Here is a 23,596-nt window from a genome sequence, read left to right as displayed (position 1 = left end):
TTTAGCGTGTGTGGACACGATAAAAACTCCAGCATTTTGTATCTACCAGGTACTATAACTGTCCAAGATACTAGACATTACTTTCAAAACATTCTAATTTCATACTAAGGCTTTAGTAGATTCCGAAAAATATATCTGTGTTTGGAAAACACAGGCCATTTATTGATCAGGCCTCCTGCAAATTTACATCAATGCATAAAAAAATGCTTGGGAATTAGTTTTTGTACTTCAAAATGTCTTTATTCAGAGAAAAGTATAACTTCAATTCCTCTCCAAATCTTAGCTAAACAAAGATACAATGAAGGGAGTAGTATAGACATTTTACCTATGTTGGGGGAGTCCCGAACCAGGGGCCACAGTTTAAGAATAAGGGGTAGGCCATTTAGAATGGAGATGAGGAAAAGCTTTTTCACTCACAGAGTTGTGAATCTGCGGAACTCTCTGCCTCAGAGGCAGTGGAGGCCAATTCCCTGGATGCTTTCAAGAGAGAGTTAGATAGAGCTCTTAATGATAGCGGAGTCAAGGGATATGGGGAGAAGGCAGGAACGGGGTACTGATTGCGGATGATCAGTCTGTTGATTTAATCTGCTGATCTCCTGGTAACATTAATCAGTAACATTAATCAGTAACATTAGATTCAATGTAGAAACAAAGAACTGCAGATGCTGGTTTATATGAATAAAAAGACACAAAGTGCTGGAGTAACTCAGCGGGTCAGGCAGCATCTCTGGAGAAAAAGGGATGGGTGGCGATTTGGGTTGGGAACCTTCTTTAGATTTGTTTAGATTTAGATTTAGAGATACAGCGCGGAAACAGGCCCTTCGGCCCACCGAGTCCGCACCGCCCAGCGATCCCCGCACATTAACACTATCCTACACACACTAGGGCCAATTTCTTACATTTTTGCCCAGCCAATTAACCTACAAACCTGCACGTCTTTGGAGTGTGGGAGGAAACCGAAGATCTCGGAGAAAACCCACGCAGGTCACGGGGAGAACGTACAAACTCCGTACAGACGGCACCCGTAGTCGGGATCGAACCTGAGTCTCCGGCGCTGCATTCGCTGTAAGGCAGCAACTCTACCGCAGCGCCACCGTGCCGCCCACATGAGACATTTAGACATGAGATTGAATGAGATTTAAACCTGGGTTCGATCAGGAGAGTGGAAATAGGGAGGTGTTTCCCAGCGAGAGTGGAGATACTGAAAGATGGATTAACTAGATAACAGCATTCAGTCCCATTATAAACCCCACTCTTGGTTAAAAGGTGAAGCAGAATTTCCATTCCTGGACCACAAATCAAGCCTCGCTCAATAAGATGCAAAGGATGAGAAAGAATATCTTGCCGAATAATCCTTACCTATTTCCCACTTTCACTTAACCTGAACAGAAAATGCGCAGATATTTCCTAAGATTCTGATTCTCATGGCAATACCGTATGTCTTTAAGCTATTTATATTGGCTTAGTTGTGTTGAAAGACTAGAAAGACTAGGCTTGTATACACTGGAATTTAGAAGGATGAGAGGAGATCTTATCGAAACGTATAAGATTATTAAGGGGTTGGACACGTTAGAGGCAGGAAACATGTTCCCAATGTTGGGGGAGTCCAGAACAAGGAGCCACAGTTTAAGAATAAGGGGTAGATGAGGAAAAACTTTTTCTGTCAGAGAGTTGTAAATCTGTGGAATTCTCTGCCTCAGAAGGCAGTGGAGGCCAATTCTCTGAATGCATTCAAGAGAGAGCTAGATAGAGCTCTTAAGGATAGCGGAGTCAGGGTATATGGGGAGAAGGCAGGAACGGGGTACTGATTGAGAATGATCAGCCATGATCACATTGAATGGCGGTGCTGGCTCGAAGGGCCGAATGGCCTCCTCCTGCACCTATTGTCTATTGTCTATAGTTCTTCCCTTTATGAACAAACATGATGTCAAGCTCTTCATTGTCAACACAGGCATTTCATTTTGATACATTTCCCTTATTGATAGCTGGTCACACTCGGTCACACATCGTCTTCCTTGGGTAGATTCTTCATAAAAGCAGCTCCTGAGGTGTAGAATCCGTGGCAGTGATGATCCCAGGCCCATCAAGCCATTATAAACCTATTGCAGTTTCACCTAAGAACAAAATTTAAAAGGCAAATGAGTGTGGAGTTGTCTAAGAGTTTACTAACATAAGAAACAGTAGTAGTCGAACCAAAGAGACCCTCTGTATTTAATCAGACCATAGCCAATCTTGCAAATGTCCACTTTCCTTTCCTCCTCTGATCAAAGGTTTAAGTCTATTCAGTGGTTGAGTATCTTGGCCCTCAGAAGTAGAGATTTATAACTCTATGCATAAAGAAATTTCCCAATTAAACTTTAAATAGGTATCCCTTTATCAGCATGTGCTAAATCTTTCATCTGAAGGAAGAAACTCAATTGTTTAGTTTAGTTTATTGTCATGTGTACCAAGGTAAAGTGAAAGCTTTTTTTGTTTTGTGCCATCGGAAAGATTATACATGATTACAATCAAGCCACCCGCAGTGAACAGATACAGGATAAAGGGAATAACGTTTAGTGCAAGATAAAGTCCAGTAAAGTCCGATTAAAGATAGTCCGAGGGTCTTCAATGAGGTAGATGGTAGGTCAGGACTGCTCTCTAGTTGGTGATAGATGGTGAAGACTCTCTCTAGTTAGTGAACCTCTTTAGGTGGTTCAGTTGCCTGATAACAGAATATGCATTCATAGGCATTCATAGGATAACCACCAACTGATAGGATGGTTTCAGAGGCCCAATTGAGCCTCGGTTTCTTGCCTCTACCTAATCAGGGGGGCTGCATACAAAGCATCCCTCAAACATATTATCCAGTGGCTTTCCCAGCTTGTCATCCAATTGCCCAGGTCAAGAGGAGTTTCTGGAAGGCTACCACAGGGTATAACTAAACCACACAAGTAAGCCAGGGCATCGATATCACCACCATGGTGGCAAGCACCGAAGAAAACGTGGCAATAACCAGCTTGGACCACAGCCAGCAGATGCAAACTCTGAGGGCTTCATGCTGCAGATGTTCTACCAATTAGTGGTAGCCAGTGCCATCTTCTTTGCTGCCGTGTGCCGGGGCAGCAGGGCGAAGGCCGCGGACGCCAACAGGATCAACAAACTCATCAGGAAGGCTGGCTCTGTCCTGGGGGTGGAGTTGGAGTTGGACTTGGTCTTGGAGGGGAGGATGCTCCTCAAACTGCGGAGCGTTCTGGACAATACAGCTCACCCCCTCCGTGACACACTGGTCAACCTGAGGAGCACCTTCAGCAACAGACTGGTCCCACCAAGATGCAGCACAGAACGCCACAGGAGATCCTTCTTCCCTGTGGCTATCAAACTGTACAACTCCTCCCCCTTCTGTCGTGGGGTAGACTGACTCCTCTACCCCACCCCTCCCCAATCTTTGCTCATCCCCAATCCTTTCCACTCGTCACTTTACTTTCACGTTTCATGTATTTTGTGTTTTATAACTGTTGGCAGATCAATTTCCCTCTTGGGGTAAATAAAGTTCTACCGTATCGTATCGTATCGTATCAAGGGAATGAAGATCTCACCACCCAAGACCAACCTTCATGAAGAGCAGACAATCGTAGATTCTGGGAGCCCAGCGAAGATGCTCGTGACCAGCCCCAAAGACAATGGATAGCGATTTGGGACTTGGACAGTGTTAGACCTTTCAGTATTGCATGATTAGCTGTGTGTGTTAATAAAGCTCTCTTTGCACCCAGACATGACTTGGGTTTAGTTTAGAGAAACAGGTCCTTTCGGCCCACCGGGTCCGCGCTGACCAGCGATCCCCGCACATTAACACTATCCTACACCCACTAGGGACAATTTTTACATTTGCCCAGCCAATTTACCTACAAACCTGCACGTCTTTGGAGTGTGGGAGGAAACGGAAGATCTCGGAGAAAACCCACGCAGGTCACGGGGAGAATGTACAAACTCCGTACAGACGGCACCCGTAGTCGGGATGGAACCCGGGTCTCCGGCGCTGCATTCGCTGTAAGGCAGCAACTATACCGCTGCGCCACCGTGACCGCCCGCTAAAGATGCTTCTTCTGTTGGTCTCGGGAAAAACGATTAAAGGGAGACAAGAACCTACAGATGCTGGTTTACAAAAATGACACAAAGTACTGGAGTAACTCAGCAGGTCAGGCATCTCTGTAGAACATGGATAGGTGACATTCTGGGTCAATAGACAATAGACAATAGGTGCAGGAGTAGGCCATTCGGCCCTTCGAGCCAGCACCACCATTCAATGTGATCATGGCTGATCATACTTAATCAGTACCCCGTTCCTGCCTTCTCCCTATACCCCTGACTCCGCTATCCAAAAGAGCTCTATCTAGCTCTCTCTTGAATGCATTCAGAGAATTGTCCTCCACTGCCTTCTGAGGCGGAGAATTCCACAGATTCACAACTCTCAGACTGAAAAAGTTTTTCCTCATCTCGGTTCTAAATGGCCTATCCCTTACTCTTAAACTGTGGCCCCTGGTTCTGGACTCCCCCAACATTGGGAACATGTTTCCTGCCTCTAACGTGTCCAACCCCTTAATAATCTTATACGTTTCGATAAGATCTCCTCTCATCCTTCTAAATTCCAGTGTATACAAGCCTAGTCGCTCCAGTCTTTCAACATATGACAGTCCCGCCATTCCGGGAATTAACCTAGTAAACCTACGCTGCACGCCCTCAATAGCAAGAATATCCTTCCTCGAATTTGGAGACCAAAACTGCACACAGTACTCCAGGTGTGGTCTCACCAGGGCCCTGTACAACTGCAGAAGGACCTCTTTGCTCCTATACTCTACTTCCCTTGTTATGAAGGTCAGGGACAGGGTGGGAGGGAAGGGAAAGAAAGTTGGAAGAGAGATGATATTGTAAATCCATACACATCCCCCCCTCTCTCCGTCCCTCCCCCAGCCTAGTCGTTGTACTAGTGCAGGCAGCCCCCGCAGTGGGGATGAAACCCGGGTCTCCGGCGCTGCATTCGCTGTAAGGCAGCAACTCTACCGCTGCGCCACCGTGCCGTGTAGTTAAATTTGCACTATTGCGATTTTTAAAAGAACTGTGAATCTCACAGAAATGTTTTACCTGGGCTTGGCACTTTGACTTTCTCTGCGCAGGCCAGGAAATTGTTGACATGGTCGGCGCAGTTCATTACGGATGACGGGTTCTGCCTCAGGCACTGCTCGAAAGCCATGAAGGGCTCTGCACATTCTGCACGGATCCTTTGAATAACTGGGCTGGAAAAAGACAGTGATCAGATTTTAAAACAGGAGGATTCAATCTGATGCAAGATTGCGGGGAAAGAAACATTATAAGCAGACCTATGTTGGAATGGACTGAAATGTTTGCTGTCAATAGACAATAGGTGCAGGAGTAGGCCATTTGGCCCTTCGAGCCAGCACCGCCATTCAATGTGATCATGGCTGATCATCCACAATCAGTACCCCGTTCCTGCCCTCTCCCCATACCCCCTGACTCCACTATCTTTAAGAGTATCTAGCTCAATCAGTCCTACAAAACACAACTCAGTTGTTTCCTAAAACAATGCTACAGGTCTTTATAGATGAAACATAGAAACATAGAAAATAGGTGCAGGAGGCGGCCATTCGGCCCTTCGAGCCAGCACCGCCATTCATCGTGATCATGGCTGATCATCCACAATCAGTAACCCGTACCTGCCTTCTCCCCATATCCCTTGATTCCACTAGCCTCCAGTGCTCTATCTAACTCTCTCTTAAATTCATCCAGTGATTTGGCCTTCACTGCCCTCTGTGGCAGAGAATTCCAGGGTTGTAAGTAGATGGTTCTGGCTGTTATTGGTGGTCAGACTATTCTGCAGATAGTGCAGCCACTGGTAGAAATGCTGATCCACTTGAGCCTGGACGATTTTTTTCCGATAATTTAAACTCCTTGTGAGGACAGATTTCACCCAACGATAATGCAGTATTCTTAAAATCCTAACTACACAGGGAAAGTAAACTGGAGTAACTTAGTAAAAGGAGATCTTTGAGTTTATCGGTTCAAAACACAATTAGAAAACAAGTCTATGGTAGTGCAAGTGGCGGTCTGTAATGTTCCCTTGTTGAGCAGGATTAGGGTTGTGCAGAGCCTGATAGTTATAGTGTAGTAGTTGTTCCTGTACCTAAATCATTCACGCATTAATTTCCTCCCGCCCAGACTACTGCAACTCCCTATACACTGGGATCAGCCATTCATCCCTGTCCCGCCTGCAATTGGTCCAAAACGCCGCAGCGAGACTCCTGACGGGTACCCGTAAAAGGGACCACATCACTCCGATTCTGGCCTCTCTCCACTGGCTCCCAGTACAATACAGAATCAACTTCAAGCTCCTCCTATTCACATACAAAGCCCTAAACGGGCTTGCCCCCCCATATCAAAAATCTTCTAACCCACCACTCTATCTCCAGGTCCCTCAGGTCGGCCGACTTGGGGCTACTGACTATCCCGCGGTCTAGGCTTAAGCGCAGGGGTGACCGCGGTTTTGCGGTTGCAGCTCCTAGACTGTGGAACAGCATCCCTCTCCCCATCAGAACTGCCCCCTCCATCGACTCCTTTAAGTCCAGGCTCAAAACCTACCTCTACTCAGTAGTGTTTGAGGCCCTCTGAGGGGGCGCTGTGAACTGTTTATGTATGTGCTGTTATGTTTGTGTGCCATTGTATGTTCGTTCTTGGTACCTGAACTGATGTACAGCACTTTGGTCAACGTGGGTTGTTTTTAAATGTGCTATACAAATAAAATTGACTTGACTTGACTAATTGTGTGGGGTTTCAGACTTTTGCTGGGAGCCTGAGGGCAAGAAAGCATAGCGGTGAACATGGGGGATCCTCAATGACAGATAACGTTTTCTTGAGGAGACATGAAGATGGTGGGAAGGGCTGTGCCTGTGATGGACTGGGCTGAATCCACCACTCTCTGTCGCCTCTTGAATTTCTGAGTATTGAATCGCCATACCAGGCAACGATACAGCCAGTCAGGATACTTTTAGACTTTAGACTTAAGAGATGCAACCCTGAAACAGGCCCTTCGGCCCACAGAGTTCAGCGATCACCCTGTACACTAACACTATCCGACACACTAGGGACAAATTAGGTTGTTACCGAAGCCAATTAACCTACAAACCTGTACGTCTTTGGAGTGTGGGATAAACCAGAGCACCCAGAGAAAGTAGATGCAGTCACAGGAAGAATGTACAAACACAGCACAGACAGCGCCCGTAGTCAGGAACCCGGGTCTGGTGCTGTAAGGCAGAAACTCTACCGCTGCGTCACTATGCTGCCCTTTCTTCAAGGTATTTGTGGAAGTTTGTTGGAGTATTTGGTGACATGCTGAAACTCTTTGCACTTTTAAGAAAGAAGTGTGCAGATGCACCTTCTTTGTGCTTACATCTATGCCCAGGGCCCAGTACAGATCATCCCCAAGATGTTATGCCCAGAAATATCAAGCTGATAACTCAATCCACGAAAACAAGCAAGTGATCTCCTTTTAAATCAATGATTAGTTCCTTGGTTTTGTTGTCATTGAGAGGGAGGTTGTTGTTGTGGCACCATACAAGCAGCTGTTCCATCTCTTTCCTGTATGTTGATTCATCACCTGTGATTTGGCCAACAACAATGGTGTTGTTGGTGAATTTATGGATGGCACTGGAGTTTTGCTCTGCTCCTGTTACGGCTGTGTAAGGAGAGTGAAGCCAAGGGCAAAATACGTAGCCTTGATTTTTTAGATTTTAGATTTAGAGATACAGCGCGGAAACAGGCCCTTCGGCCCACCGCGTCCGCGCCGCCCAGCGCTCCCCGCACATTAACACTATCCTACACACACTAGGGACAATTTTTACATTTACCCAGTCAATTAACCTACATACCTGTACGTCTTCGGAGTGTGGGAGGAAACCGAAGATCTCAGAGAAAACCCGAGCAGGACATGGGGAGAACGTACAAACTCCGTACAGACTGCGCCCGTAGTCAGGATCGAACCTGAGTCTCCGGCGCTGCATTCGCTGTAAGGCAGCAACTCTACCGCTGCGCCACCGTGCCGCCCTAATTCTACTTTGAGTGGCACACCCTAATTCTACTTTGGCATTGGAACACCATTGCAACTTCTTGCACTACTATGGACTTTCCCTCATTATGATGTTGCATCAAAGTGTTTTCTGCAGTCTTCTAGAATTTTATATAACATAGAAAATAGGTGCAGGAGTAGGCCATTCGGCCCTTCGAGGCAGCACTGCCCTTCAATATGATCATGGCAAGACATGGCAGCGCCTTCACCACCTCAGACAGCTGAGGGAATTCAGAATGTCTCTGAGGATCCTTCAATGCTTCTACTCTGGGGCTGTAGAGAGCATCCTGTCCGGCAACATCACAGTCTGGTTTGGGAACAGCTCTGCCCAGGACAGGAAGGACCTGCAGAGAGTAGTGCGTTCGGCAGAACGCACCATGGGAACTACACTCGCCCCCCTGCAGGACCTATACATCAGGAGGTGCAGATCCAGAGCCAGCAACATTATGGGGGACCCCTACCACCCCAGCAACGGACTGTTCCAGCTGCTACGGTCAGGCAAACGCCTCCGTTGTCACGCTGTGAAAACAGAGAGGATGAGACGGAGTTTCTTCCCACAGGCCATCAGGACTGTTAACTATTATAACTCCAGGGACTAAATTTTCTTTTATGTATTAATTTTAATTTATATGCTGTAATTGTAATTTTTTTGCACAATCCGCAGGCATTGCCACTTTCATTTCACTGCACATCGTGTATGTGTATGTGACAAATAAACTTGGCTTGACTTGGCTGATTGTCCAAAATCAGCACCCCGTTCCTGCTTTCTCCCCATATCTCTTGATTCCATAACATTTATGTTCCATAACATTCATGGATGTTGTTTTGGAAGGATATGGGCAGGTTTGGAGCGATATGGGCCAAACGGGGGCAGGTGGGACTAGTGCAGCTGGGACATGTTGGCCGGTGTGGGCAAGTTGGGCCGAAGGACCTGTTTCCAAGCTGTATCACTCTATGATTTATGTATAATGTATTTGTGTGTGTTTGTCTGAGTCAATGTGTCTGTGATACTTGCTGCAAGCAAGATTTTCATTGCATCTTTTCCTTACCGTCCCCATGCCCATGACAACTTGAACATGTGTTGATGGTCAATGAGGAGGAGACGTTGTTGTTGTTGTTGTTGTTCGGCCTTCGGGTTGGAAGATGACCATGACTTCACTTTCAGTTGGAGGATTGGTGACTGTGGGTCCGGAAGTGACTGGTGAGGCCAATCCGGGCCCGGAAGGCACGCCCACACGTAGGACACAAGTGGATGGGTGCTGCAGTGGAAGTGGAGGTAGCCCGGGCCTTGCGCGCGGTGCGTTTCCTCTGGGCCTCTGCAGTGCGTCTGTTCTCTGCTGCACGGGCTCCTGTGGTGAGCTTGCTACGCCAGGTTGGACGGTCCAGAGCAAGAGACTCCCAAGTGCTGAGGTTGATGTCCAAGTCTTTGAGGGACACTTTGAGGCAGCCCTTAAACCATTTCTTCTGTCCTCCTACTGAGCGCTTGCCCTGACACAGTTCTCCCTGACGATGCTTCGGAGACGTTGTAACTGATCTGCCATGATTGAGGTCTGCTGATGAGAAAGTCAGGGATCCGTTTGCAAAGGGAGGATCTTGGAGATGGGTGATGTTTGAAGACCATGAATGTGTTTTACATTCAGCTGTACATTGCTTTACAGTGAGACGCTTTAGTGCAGAGTGGAGAGCCAGTGAGATAGCATCTGCTGTTGACCTTTATTCACAAAATGCTGGAGTAACTCAGCAGGTCAGGCAGCATCTCGGGAGAGAAGGAATGGGTGACGTTTCGGGTCGAGACCCTTCCTCAGACTGAGGAAACGTCACCCATTCCTTCTCTCCCGAGATGCTGCCTGACCTGCTGAGTTACTCCAGCATTTTGTGAATAAATACCTTCGATTTGTACCAGCATCTGCAGTTATCTTCTTATATTATTCTGCTGTTGACCTGATAGGTAAAATGCTAATTCTGTTCCCCTTTCCACAGATGTGGCCTGACCTGTGGACTCTTTCCAGTATTCTCTGTTATTTTGAGTCTCATTGATAAATGGACAACAGTTCTTTATAAATGGACAACTGCACCAATCCTAGCTATAATCATTTTTTTTAAATTAAAACCAATGAGACGTTAAATTCTTACATCGAGAGCAACAGTGCTACGACAGACGGTGACTGGGCACGATGAATGTGTAATAAACAAGCTGTACCAGATTAGGTGAAGAAAAACAATGTACGGAAAATCTATAGGGAAATGTGCTAACAACATCTTCAGGAACATTTAAAAACAGATTTAAAAACAAATCAGTAGGGCAAGATAAGAACTTTTAGGGGCAAGACGATGAACATTTAATTCCACAGCACAAATAGGAAGGGGTAAACTAGGATTAGAAAGCCTCATGAATTAAATTGCTGGGAACAAGGCATTCATACAAACTAGTGTTTAATCTTCTCACACCTTATTTCAGCTTGTTCCATCTAACAATAGACAATAGGTGCAGGAGTAAGCCATTCGGCCCTTCGAGCCAGCACCGCCATTCAATGTGATCATGACCGATCATCCACAATCAGTACCCCGTTCCTGCCCTCTCTCCATACCCCCTGACTCCGCTATCCTTAACAGCTCTATCTAACTCTCTCTTGAAAGCATCCAGAGAATTGGCCTCCACTGCCTTCTGAGGCAGAGAATTCCACAGATTTACAACTCTCGGAGTGAAAAAGCTTTTCCTCATCTCCGTTCTAAATGGCCTACCCCTTATTCTTAAACTGTGGCCCCTGGTTCTGGACTCCCCCAACATTGAGAACATGTTTCCTGCCTCTAGCGTGTCCAATCCCTTAATAATCTTATATGTTTCAATAAATGGCCTCCTCATCTTTTCTACATTGCACAATTATCTAGCTTTTCCTTAATGATCAGCCATGATCACATTGAATGGCGGTGCTGGCTCGAAGGGCCGAATGGCCTCCTCCTGCACCTATTGTCTATTGTCTAAATGTATCCACCAACCACTCCGTGTGGCGATGTTTAGTTTAATTTAGAGATACATTGTGGAAACAGGCCCTTCGGCCCACCAAGTCCACATCGACAAGCGATCCCTGTACACTAGAACTATCCCACACACTAGGGACAATTTACAATTTTACCAAAGCCAGTGAACCTACAAGCCTGTACGTCTTTGGAGTGTGGGAGGAAACCAGAGCACCCGGAGAAAACCCACGCGGCCCCGGGGAGAACATACAATGAGGAGTTTGGGGTGGCGCATTCCAAAGATTCATAACTCTCTCTGAAACAGGTGACACCTTTCTTTGGAACTATGTCTCTTAGGTCTAGAAACGGCACCAAGAGGGGAATATGCCCTGAATCATTGATAGAGATGACAAACAGCATTGGGCCCAGCACCAATCCCCGAGGCACACTACTAATCACAGGCCTCCAGTCTGGAAAAACCTTCCACCACCACCCTCTTACCATTAAGCCTCGTGAACCAGAGGAAGTGCTTTCAGTGACTGATTCTCCAGAAAATGTGGTCACATTTTTACTACACTACATAAAGAGTTGGTAATTGAGGGATAAGTAGTGGCCTGGATACTAGGCAAGTTGTTCCTCACTCTTCTCGTAGAGTGATGCACATTGTCTAGTCGAGTGATGCACATTCAGTTTAACAATTCACCCAAAAGACATTATTTCTGATATCCGTCCATCTGCGGGAGATGATGGTGTGGCTTGGCGTTGTCCTCCTTGGAGAGGGGGATTTTTCACCTGTGGTTGCATTTCCTTGTGTGACTGACTAGGCCTATCCATGACAGGCAGATCCTTCCACAGTGTCCACAGGTGAGGTGGTCTCTGGTCGCTGTTCTGGGGAGTCCATGGCTGCCGTCGTTGACCATATTGAGGCGTTGGCGCCTGTGCTCCTGGATCTTGGACCACTTGCTGTGGTGATGTTTCATCCCTGCCTGGAGGCCCATCCTCCATCTGCCACGGTCCTCAGCAGCCGCTTCCCAGTGTGGATATTGAAGCTTGTCACATCCTTTTGTGTCCTTGCAGCGGAGCTTTGGTCTTCCTCTTGGCCCCCGAGCATTGGCAACCTCCCCATAAAGCACATCTTTGGGGATACGCCCATTGTCCATCCTGTGTAGACGCAAGATGCTGGCGTAACTCAGTGGGGCAGGCAGCATCTTGGGAGAGAAGGAATGGGTGACGTTCCGGGTCGAGACCCATCTTCAGACCCGAAACGTCTGGACCCAAAACGTCACCCATCCCTAGTGAGACTGCACCTGGAGTACTGTGTGCAGTTTTGGTCTCCAAATTTGAGGAAGGATATTCTTGCTATTGAGGGCGTGCAGCGTAGGTTTACTAGGTTAATTCCCTGAATGGCGGGACTGTCATATGTTGAAAGACTGGAGCGACTAGGCTTGTATACACTGGAATTTAAAAGGATGAGAGAGGATCTTATCATCATATATCATATCATATATATACAGCCGGAAACAGGCCTTTTCGGCCCTCCAAGTCCGTGCCGCCCAGCGATCCCCGTACATTAACACTATCCTACACCCACTAGGGACAATTTTTACATTTACCCAGCCAATTAACCTACATACCTGTACGTCTTTGGAGTGTGGGAGGAAACCGAAGATCTCGGAGAAAACCCACGCAGGTCACGGGGAGAACGTACAAACTCCTTACAGTACAGCACCCGTAGTCAGGATCGAACCTGAGTCTCCGGCGCTGCATTCGCTGTAAAGCAGTAAAGCAGCAACTCTACCGCTGCGCTACCGTGCCGAAATGTATCGAATTATCGAAATGTGTAAGATTATTAAGGAATTGGACACGTTAGTGGCAGGAAACATGTTCCCAATGTTGGGGGAGTCCAGAACCAGGGGCCACAGTTTAAGAATAAGGGGTAGGCCATTTAGAACGGAGATGAGGAAAACTTTTTCAGTCAGAGAGTTGTAAATCTGTGGAATTCTCTGCCTCAGAAGGCTGTGGAGGCCAATTCTCTGAATGCATTCAAGAGAGAGCTAAATAGAGCTCTTAAGGATAGCGGAGTCAGGGGGTATGGGGAGAAGGCAGGAACGGGGTACTGATTGAGAATGATCAGCCATGATCACATTGAATGGTGGCGATGGCTCGAAGGGCCGAATGGCCTACTCCTGCACCTATTGTCTATTGTCTTGTCTCCCGAGATGCTGCCTGACCCGCTGAGTTACTCCAGCATTTTGTGTCTACCTTCGATTTAAACCAGCATCTGCAGTTTTTTTTCCTACTCATCCTGTCCATCCTGTGTACACGTCCAAGCCAGCGGAGGCACTTCTGCCTGAGGATAGCAGGGATCCTAGGCATGTTGGTACGAGAGAGGACAGATTCGCTGGTGATTTTAGAGAGAGAAATACAGTGCAGAAACAGGCCCTTCGGCCCACCGGGTCCGCACCGCCCAGCGATCCCCGCACACTAACACAATCATACACCCACTAGGGACAATTTTTACATTTGCCCAGCCAATTAACCTACAAACCTGGGTGTCTTTGGAGTGTGGGAGGAAACCGAAGATCTTGGTTTCCTGTCACACAGTGGTGCAGCGGTAGAGTTGCTGCCTTACAGCGAATGCAGCGCCGGAGACTCAGGTTCAATCCCGACTACGGGCGCCGTCTGTACGGAGTTTGTACGTTCTACCCGTGACCTGCGAGGGTTTTCTCCAAGATCTTCGGTTTCCTCCCACACTCCAAAGACGTGCAGGTATGTAGGTTAATTGGCTGGGCAATTGTAAAAATTGTCCCTAGTGGGTGTAGGATAGTGTTAGTGTGCGGGGATCGCTGGGCGGCGCGGACCCGGTGGGCCGAAGGGCCTGCTTCCGCGCTGTATCTAAATCTAAAATCTAAAATCTAAATCTCGGAGAAAGCCCACGCAGGTCACGGGGAGAACGTACAAACTCCATACAGACAGCACCCATAGTCAGGATCGAACCTGAGTCTCCGGCGCTGCATTCGCTGTAAGGCAGCAACTCTACCACTGCGCCACCGTGCCGCTCCAAGCACATCTCTAATTTTCTCTCTGCCAATTTATTTCTGTGCATTGTACTGCCACTACCTCAATGCCATTTTTGTCATGTCATTTAAGGCTCTTCGTAGATTGTCCTGCCAAGAAACCCCCAGGATGCGGCGAAGACAGTGAAAAAGTCAATATTTCTGATAGAATAGTCGTTGCCTAAATGTTATGCTGTTGACTGCTCACCATTCTGACTCAGGCATGACCACTTAATCCTTGAGGCCACCCTCCATGCTTAGCCGATCACTCCCCGGACACCCACCCAAACATTCACTGCGCACCTTTCAAAAACTGCTGCAAGCTAGTGGTCCCGAGTGGTCAGGATGGGGGAACACACATCTAGCTCCCTCACCCTGAACATAGGATCCCCCCAGGGTTGCGTCCTTAGCCCCCTACTGTATTCCCTGTACACACATGACTGTGTGGCCAGGTTCAGCTCAAACTCCATCATCAAGTTTGCTGATGACACTGTGGTGGTGGGCCGGATCTCCGACAACGATGAGAAGGCCTACCAGGTGGCTGATCTGGCACTCTGGTGTCAGGACAACAGCCTCCTCTTGAATGTCAAAAAAACTAAGGAGCTGATTGTGGACTTTAGAAGGGCTCAACATCCAAGGACGTACACGCCACTGGAAATAAATGGGTCTACTGTGGATAGGGTGAGCAGTTTTAAATACTTGGGAGTCCACATCACAGAGGATCTGACATGGGCAACGCACATTGCCGCACTGGTGGGCAAGGCAAAGCAGCGCCTTTACCACCTTAGACAGCTAAGGAAATTCAGAGTGTCTCTGAGGATCCTTCAGTGCTTCTACTCTGGGGCTGTAGAGAGCATCCTGTCCGGCAACATTACAGTCTGGTTTGGGAACAGCTCTGCCCAGGACAGGAAGGCCCTGCAGAGAGTAGTGCGTTCGGCTGAAAGCACCATGGGAACAACACTCGCCCCTCTGCAGGACCTATACATCAGGAGGTGCAGATCCAGAGCCAGCAACATTATGGGGGACCCCTGCCACCCCAGCAACGGACTGTTCCAGCTGCTACGGTCAGGCAAACGCCTCCGCTGTCACGCTGTGAAAATGGAGAGGATGAGACGGAGTTTCTTCCCACAGGCCATCAGGACTGTTAACTTTTATAACTCCAGGGACTAAATTTTGTCTACTCTGTATTAACTTTATTTATATGCTGTAACTGTAATTCTTTTTTGTGCACAATCCGCAGGCATTGCCACTTTCATTTCATTGCACATCGTGTATGTGCATGTGACAAATAAACTTGACTTAACTTGACAATGCTCAAACAAACTCACTGTGATGATGTGCACTGGGCAACTGTGGTTTTAAGTTGATCACAGTCCTTTTGCCATGTGGATGGGTTCAATGCGACACACTCCCCATATGCCTCCATCTCCTTTGAGCAGTACCGTGCCGTTATTTCAAAAGCTGCTTGCCTGTCGTTAAAACAAAGCAAGGATCAGACACACTCAGGATGAACAGCACTTAGTTACAGGAAAACTTTTTTTTTTGGAAGAGCAAATAGAGTCATACTGTGGAAACCGGCCCTTCAGCCTAACTTGCCCACACCGACCAACATGTCTCATCTACATTAGTCCCACCTGCCTGCGTTATCCTATATGTAGGGGAAAAAAATGCAGATGCTGGTTTAAATCGAAGGTGGACACAAAATGCTGGAGTAACTCAGTGGGCCAGGCAGCATCTCGGGAGAGAAAGAATGGGTGACGATTCGGGTCAAGATTCTGAAGAAGGGTCTCGACCCGAAACTTCACCCATTCCTTCTCTCCGGAGATGCTGCCCGACCCGCTGAGTTGCTCCAGCATTTTGTGTCTACCTTTGTGTAATCCTATATGCCTCTAAACCCGTCCTATCCATATACCTGTCCAAATGTTTCTTAAATGTTGTGATAGTCCCAGCGTCAACAACCTTCTCCGGCAGCTCGTTCCATACACCCACCACCCTTTGTGTGAAAAAGTTACCCCTCAGGTTCCTATTAAATCTTTTCCCCCTCACCTTCAACCTGTGTCATCTGGTTCTCGATTCACCTACTCTGGGCAAGAGACTCTGTGTGTCCACCCAATCTATTCCTCTCATGTTATATTGACATGAAATGAAATGTCAATATTAACGAAATTAAAACTTATTGAGAAAGGAATATAATTGAAACATGCAAGATTTAAATTAAGAACATAATTTTTAGCAACTAGGTATAGACCTTTATATAAGAGTTAAGCAACATTCAGGGGAATGGTTTAAAACACCACAACCTTTCAGCTTGAGCTTGAAACTCAAGTACATTAAACTTGCACTTCTCTAATTTTCTCTCTGCCAATTCATTTCTGTGCATTATACTACCACTACGTCGATGTCATTTTTGTCATGGCATTTAAGGCTCTTCGTATATTGTCAAATTTCAACCAGACTTTCAGATGCAGAGCACCCTGGAGCTGGTGCAAATTAGTCAGACAATAGACAATAGGTGCAGGAGGAGGCCATTCGGCCCTTCGAGCCAGCACCGCCATTCAATGTGATCATGGCTGATCATTCTCAATCAGTACCCGGTTCCTGCCTTCTCCCCATACCCCCTGACTCCGCTATCCTTAAGAGCTCTATCTAGCTCTCTCTTGAATGCATTCTGAGAATTGGCCTCCACTGCCTTCTGAGGCAGAGAATTCCACAGATTCACAACTCTCTGACTGAAAAAGTTTTTCCTCATCTCAGTTCTAAATGGCCTACCCCTTATTCTTAAACTGTGGCCCCTTGTTCTGGACTCCCCCAACATTGGGAACATGTTTCCTGCCTCTAACGTGTCCAACCCCTTAATAATCTTATACGTTTCGACAAGATCTCCTCTCATCCTTCTAAATTCCAGTGTATACAAGCCTAGTCGCTCCAGTCTTTCAACATATGATAGTCCCGCCATTCCGGGAATTAACCTAGTAAACATACGCTGCACGCCCTCAATAGCAAGAATATCCTTCCTCAAATATGGAGACCAAAACTGCACACAGTACTCCAGGTGCGGTCTCACTAGGGCCCTGTACAACTGCAGAAGTAGATAGTAGTGAAGGCACAATTACAACAGTCAGCCATCTTTCAGCTGAGTGGCATATTTTCTGGCTTTGCACTTGATTGCTGTTGTATTGGTCATAATCGGGCAGGTGGAATGGAATGCGAAGGGGGGGAAAGAGCACAGTAACTGAGATGGTGGGAGATGGTGAGAGAAATTAATGTGTACTGGCGGGCAGGGGGAGGAGAGAGAAAGACATGGTATCAAAAAAATAAGAGTGCAGGAAGAAACTGCAGATGCTGGTTTACACCGAAGATAGACACAAAATGCTGGAGTAACTCAGCGGGACAGGCAGCATCTCTGGAGAGAAGGAATGGGTGATGTTTCGGGTCTCGACCCATTCCTTCTCTCCAGAGATGCTGCCTGTCCAGCTGAGTTACTCCAGCATTTTGTGTCTATCGAAAAACAAGAGTGCGTTAAGTTTAAAGCATGAGGCACTGAACGGTCATCAACTAGAGTGTGGTCCTGACCTCCGAGCTAACTCATTCCAGACCTTTGAAATATCTTCAATCGGAATTGATCTTGCACTAAATGTTGTACTTTTTATCTGTACACGGTGGACGGCTTGATTGTATTTCCCCGGCACGACACCCGTCCTCCACTCGGCCCATTCCTCTTCCCCTACTATCCCTATTATGATCATCTTGTAATCATCTCTTTGACTGGATAGCATGCAAATAAAAGCTTCTCACTGTATCTCAGTTCACGTGCCAATAATAAATTCAACTACACTAAAAGGCGATCTGAGGAGAAAGTTGTTTTTTCACATAATGAATGGTTGATATCAGTAACACACTGCCAGGGAAGGTAATGGAATTAAATACAATTGCTATATTTAAGAGGCATTAATACGGATATCTAAATAGGCACGTACAGGGTTTTAATGTCTGCAAATGGGCCATTCTTAGTCATGTGTGTGGCCATGTGAGGTCATACATGTGACCAGTCATATATGACCTGACTCTAAACAAACATTGTCAACGTAACATATAAAAAATTCACTTGATAAACTTCGACATATACAAGTTATATGTACATATATACAGTACAAAACAATATACCTGTCAAAGGTATATCACAGAGGGGGAGCAGCGAGAGAGCATGTTGCTAAACTCTCGTCGAAGAGAGGAGGAGAACTTCTTCAAAGTGGAGGTATTTATTCACAAAATGCTGGAGTAACTCAGCAGGTCAGGCAGCATCTCAGGAGATCCCCTTATGGGATTAATGTAATGAGCAATAAGGTCAGTGTGGATGTGGTCAGCCAGTGTTTAGTTTAGTATAGAGATACAGTGTGGAAACAGGCTCTTTGGCCCACCATGCTGACAAGCAATCGCCATACACCAGGACTATCTTACACACTTGGGACAATTTACAATCTTACCAAAGCCAATTAACCTACAAATCTGTAGGCCTTTGGAGTGTGGGAGGAAACCGGAGCACCCGGAGAAAGCCCACGTGATCATGGGGAGAACGTACAAACTCCGCAGAGACAACACGGTGGCACGGCGGTAGAGTTGCTGCCTTACAGCGAATGCAGCGCCGGAGACTCAGGTTCGATCCTGACTACGGGCGCCGTCTGTACGGAGTTTGTACGTTCTCCCCGTGACTTGCGTGGGTTTTCTCCGAGATCTTCGGTTTCCTCCCACACTCCAAAGACGTACAGGTATGTAGGTTAGTTGGCTGGGCAAATGAAAAAAAAAAAAAACATTGTCCCTAGTGTGTGTAGGATAGTGTTAATGTGCGGGGTTCGCTGGGCGGCGCGGACCCGGTGGGCCGAAGGGCCTGTTTCCGCGCTGTATCTCTAAAAAAAAAACTTTAAAAAAACACCCTTAGTCAGGATCAAACCCAGGTCTCTGACGCTGTAAGGCAGCAACTGGGCCCATTTGTGTTCTGTACTAGTCTATAACGTCAATTTTTACGTGTCAAGATGAATTAAGAATGACCTGATCAAAATTCAAATGGCAGGGAACCCTGTTTATGCATACTGTTCCATCGCTGGAATGCTTATCAGGTTTAAAACATCCATGATGAAGCAAACAGTACAAGATTGAGGGGGGATCTTATAGAAACATGTAAAATTCTTAAGGGGTTGGAGAGGCTAGATGCGGGAAGATTGTTCCCGATGTTGGGGAAGTCCAGAACCAGGGGTCACAGCTTAAGGATAAGGGGGAAGTCTTTTAGGACCGAGATGAGAAAACATTTCTTCACACAGAGAGTGGAGAGTCTGTGGAATTTGTCTGCCACAGAAGGTAGTTGAGGCCAGTTCATGGGCTATATTTAAGAGGGAGTTAGATGTGGCCCTTTTTGCTAAAGGGATCAGGGGGTATGGAGAGAAGGCAGGTACAGGCTACTGAGCTGGATGATCAGCCATGATCATATTGAATGGCGGTGCAGGCTCGAAGGGCCGAATGGCCTACTCCTGCACCTATTTTCTATGTTTCTATGTTTCTATGTTTCTATTCCAGCACTTCGTATGTTGAAAGACTGGAGCGACTGGGCTTGTATACGCTGGAATTTAGAAGGATGAGAGGGGATCTTATTGAAATATATAAGATTATTAAGGAATTGGACACATTATAGGCAGGAAACGTGTTCCCAATGTTGGGGGAGTCCAGAACCAGGGGCCACAGTTTAAGAATAAGGGGTAGGCCATTTAGAACGGAGATAAGGAAAACCTTTTTCAGTCAGAGAGTTGTAAATCTGTGGAATTCTCTGCCTCCGAAGGCAGTGGAGGCCAATTCGCTGAATGCATTCACGAGAGAGCTGGATAGAGCTTTTAAGGATAGCGGAGTCAAGGGGTATGGGGAGAAGGCAGGAACGGGGTACTGATTGAGAACGATCAGCCATGATCACATTGAATGGCGGTGCTGGCTCGAAGGGCCGAATGGCCTACTCCTGCACCTATTGTCTATTGTCCATTCGCCTTCTATTCTCCCCATATCCCCTGACACCCGTACTAATCAAGAATTTATCTCTGCCTTAATAATATCCATTGACTTGACATCCACAGCTGTCTGTGGCAAAGAATTCCACCCTTGCACTAAAGAAATTGCCTTCCTAAAGGAACGTCCTTTAATTCTGAGCCTGTGACCTCTGGTCCTAGACTCTCCCACTGGTGGAAACATGCTCTCCACATCCACTCTGTCCAAGCCTTCCCTTGCACTCTTCGTTGTGGTGGTTGCCCGATAATCTCCCCTCCCCACGTATTCCCCAGCAGGACACCGTGCTCCACTCGGCCCATTCCTCACCCCCTACCATCCCTCTAGGGGCCCGCTCCTCCTCCGCCCCAGCCCCAACTTCACTCACATGGCGCCGGCAACCTCCACACGCCGCAGGCAACTGGGCGGGAAGCCCACCGGCACCGCCCACCGACCCCCCGCCGATTGGACCATCAGCCTGCCGATCACGGCCAACACTCTTCTGATTGGACAATGAGGGCGGGGTATCCGAAGACTCCGCCCATCTACCGCCGCTGATTGGACCATCAGCCTGCCGATCAACCGTAACGCCCCGCTGATTGGACATCCGTTGGCACCGCCCACTGACGTCCGCCCATTGGACCGGCCGCCTGCCCGTCATCACTTGATTGGACAATGGGGGCGGGATGTCCAACAGGACCGCCCACCGACCGCTGATTGGTGCATCCGCCTGTCCGTCATTTCTTCCCACTTCTGATTGGATATTGGGCGACATTTGAGGCCACTCTGGGCGAATCGATCACTTCACGTAACACAACTAAAGACTGGACTGTCGGAGATAAGATGATGTGCTCCTACATAGTGCCAGGTGCACGGTATAGGCGGTCCTCATGAGGACATAAAATGTTGGATGGCGCAGAACTTCCTTCAACTAAACGAGAGCAAGTCTGAGGTCATCCTATTCCGCCCCCCCGACTCCATCAAAACGATAACAGGCAGCCTTGGAAGCCTATCTATCCTCCCTAGTCAAACCACATGTCAAAAATCTTGGCGTGATATTTGACTCTGCATTAAAGTTTGACAAGCAAATTAACGCTGTGGAAAAGCCAGCTTCGTACCATAGCTAAAATCAAACCATTCCTCCAATTTGACGACATTGAAAAAATCATCCACGCATTCATTTCCTCCCGCCCAGACTACTGCAACTCCCTATACACTGGGATCAGCCAATCATCCCTGTCCCGCCTGCAATTGGTCCAAAAAGCCGCAGCGAGACTCCTGACGGGTACCCGTAAAAGGGACCACATCACCCCGATTCTGGCCTCTCTCCACTGGCTCCCAGTACAGTACAGAATCAACTTCAAGCTCCTCCTATTCACATACAAAGCCCTAAACGGGCTTGCCCCCCCCCCCCCCCCCCATATCAAAAAACTTCTATCCCACCACTCTATCTCCAGGTCCCTCAGGTCGGCCGACTTGGGGCTACTGACTATCCCGCAGTCTAAGCGTAAGCTCAAGGGTGACTGCACTTATGCGGTTGCAGCTCCGAGACTGTGGAACAGGATCCCTCTCCCCATCAGAACTGCCCCCTCCATCGACTCCTTTACGTCCAGGCTCAAAACCTATTTCTACTCCCTAGCGTTTGAGGCCCTCTTAGGGGGCGCTATGAACTGTTTAATGTATGTGCTGTTATGTTTGTATGCCATTGTATGTTTGTTTCTTAGTACCTGAACTGATGTACAGCACTTTGGTCAACGTGGGTTGTGTTTAAATGTGCTATACAAATAAAATTGACGACTTGGGGAAGAGGACGGCAGGGGAAGAGAAAAGACATTCTGGCCTTCCATCACAGTGAGGAGGTGACTGGAGGAGACTCACTGCATCTGCAGTTATTTTCTTGTTCACTATGATGGATGTTTCTTTTTGTTTGGTGTTGGTTTATGATTGTGTGTGTTATTGCCTATTTTGTATTGCCTATTTTTTTTGGTCTTATTGTTGGACTGTGGGTAATATTTCATCTTTCAGCGGGATGGTCCATAGAGCTCAAAGGACCATCGGAACACCGCTACCAGCCTTAGTGGTCATCTACAACACACGATGCCTCAGAAAAGCCACCAGCATCCACATAGACTCTTCACACCCCTGCAACAGTCTGTTTGAACTTCTACCATCGGGCAGACGATAGAAGGCCTTCTACGCCCGCACCTCCAGACTCAGGAACAGACCCAGGGCCATAGCTGCTATGAACCAGTCCTGCTGAGCCGGATGGTCACATCGCACAGTGAACCGGCACAGATCTACTTGCACTTTATTCTGTTTTAAAACTGTTCTAATTTGTTTCATTAGGTTATTTAAATTAATACTGACTAGCTAATTGATTTATTGCATCGTATGGGAGGCGCATTCCCAATCTCGTTGTACCCCTGTACAATGACAATAAAGATATATTGTATTGTATTGTATTGTATTGTATATTGTATTGTATTGTATTGTATATTGTATTGTATTGTATTGTATTGTATATTGTATTGTATTGTATTGCATGTTGTATTGCATATTGTATTGTATTGTATATTGTATTGTATTGTATATTGTATTGTATTGTATTGTATTTTGTATTGTGTATTGTATTGTATATTGTATTGTATTGTATTGTGTATTGTGTATTGTATTGTATTGTATATTGTATTGTATTGTATATTGTGTTGTATTTTGTATTGTGTATTGTATTGTATATTGTATCGTATGTTGTATTGTATATTGTATTGTATTGTATTGTATATTGTATTGCATTGTATTGTATATTGTATTGTATATTGTATTGCATTGTATTGTATATTGTATTGTATTGTATATTGTATTGTATTGTATTTTGTATTGTCTTGTATTGTATATTGTATTGTATTGTATATTGTATTGTATTGTATATTGTATTGTATTGCATATTGTATTGTATTGTATTTTGTATTGTATTGTATATTGTATTGTATTGTATATTGTATTGTATTGTAGTGTATTGTATATTGTATTGTATATTGCATTGTATTTTGTATTGTATATTGTATAAGAAAATAACTGCAGATGCTGGTACAAATCGAAGGTATTTATTCACAAAATGCTGGAGTAACTCAGCAGGTCAGGCAGCATCTCAGGAGAGAAGGAATGGGTGACGTTTCGGGTCGAGACCCTTCTTCAGACTGTATTGTATATTGTATTGTATATTGTATTGTATTGTATATTGTATTGTATTGTATATTGTATTGTATTGTATTGTATATTGTATTGTATTGTATTGTATATTGTATTGTATATTGTATTATATTTTGTATTGTATATTGTATACAAATAAACTTGACTTGACATGAGGGGAGGGAACAGGCAGTGCGGAAGTGCCGGTTGCTATGGAGGTCACGTGTGACGTGCGCCGGAAGTGGCGGTCGCCAGTGAG

General features: G+C 46.5%; 1 protein-coding gene across 2 annotated transcripts; it reads right to left on the bottom strand.

The window, feature by feature from the left end:
* Nucleotides 1–33: 33 nt before the first annotated feature.
* chchd5 (coiled-coil-helix-coiled-coil-helix domain containing 5) lies at nucleotides 34–20,573 on the bottom strand. 2 transcript variants are annotated; one of them, XM_078429418.1, is made up of 4 exons: nucleotides 20,537–20,573; nucleotides 15,456–15,596; nucleotides 5,119–5,270; nucleotides 34–2,114 (listed from the first exon to the last, which is right to left on the bottom strand). In XM_078429418.1, coding segments are annotated over exons 1-4 (318 nt in total). In that variant the 5' UTR covers nucleotides 20,539–20,573; the 3' UTR covers nucleotides 34–2,091. The 2 variants fall into 2 exon arrangements, with proteins under 2 accessions (XP_078285544.1, XP_078285545.1); XM_078429419.1 differs by lacking the exon at nucleotides 20,537–20,573 and adding an exon at nucleotides 18,292–18,496.
* Nucleotides 20,574–23,596: the final 3,023 nt, after the last annotated feature.

This window comes from Rhinoraja longicauda, chromosome 37 (assembly GCF_053455715.1).
Source record: "Rhinoraja longicauda isolate Sanriku21f chromosome 37, sRhiLon1.1, whole genome shotgun sequence".
In the NCBI taxonomy this organism is placed as follows: domain Eukaryota; kingdom Metazoa; phylum Chordata; class Chondrichthyes; order Rajiformes; family Arhynchobatidae; genus Rhinoraja; species Rhinoraja longicauda.
The sequence above is the reverse complement of the archived record's forward strand: the minus strand, read 5'-3'. Positions and strand labels throughout refer to the sequence as shown.

What these genes read in the sequence shown, in the direction of transcription:
- chchd5 (XM_078429418.1), bottom strand. An exon ending in GCCCAGTGCACATCATCACA is followed by an intron (nt 5,271 to 15,455) that starts GTGAGTTTGTTT and finishes GTCTTTTTCCAG; the next exon opens with CCCAGTTATTCAAAGGATCC. An exon ending in AGTCAAAGTGCCAAGCCCAG is followed by an intron (nt 2,115 to 5,118) that starts GTAAAACATTTC and finishes TTTTGTTCTTAG; the next exon opens with GTGAAACTGCAATAGGTTTA.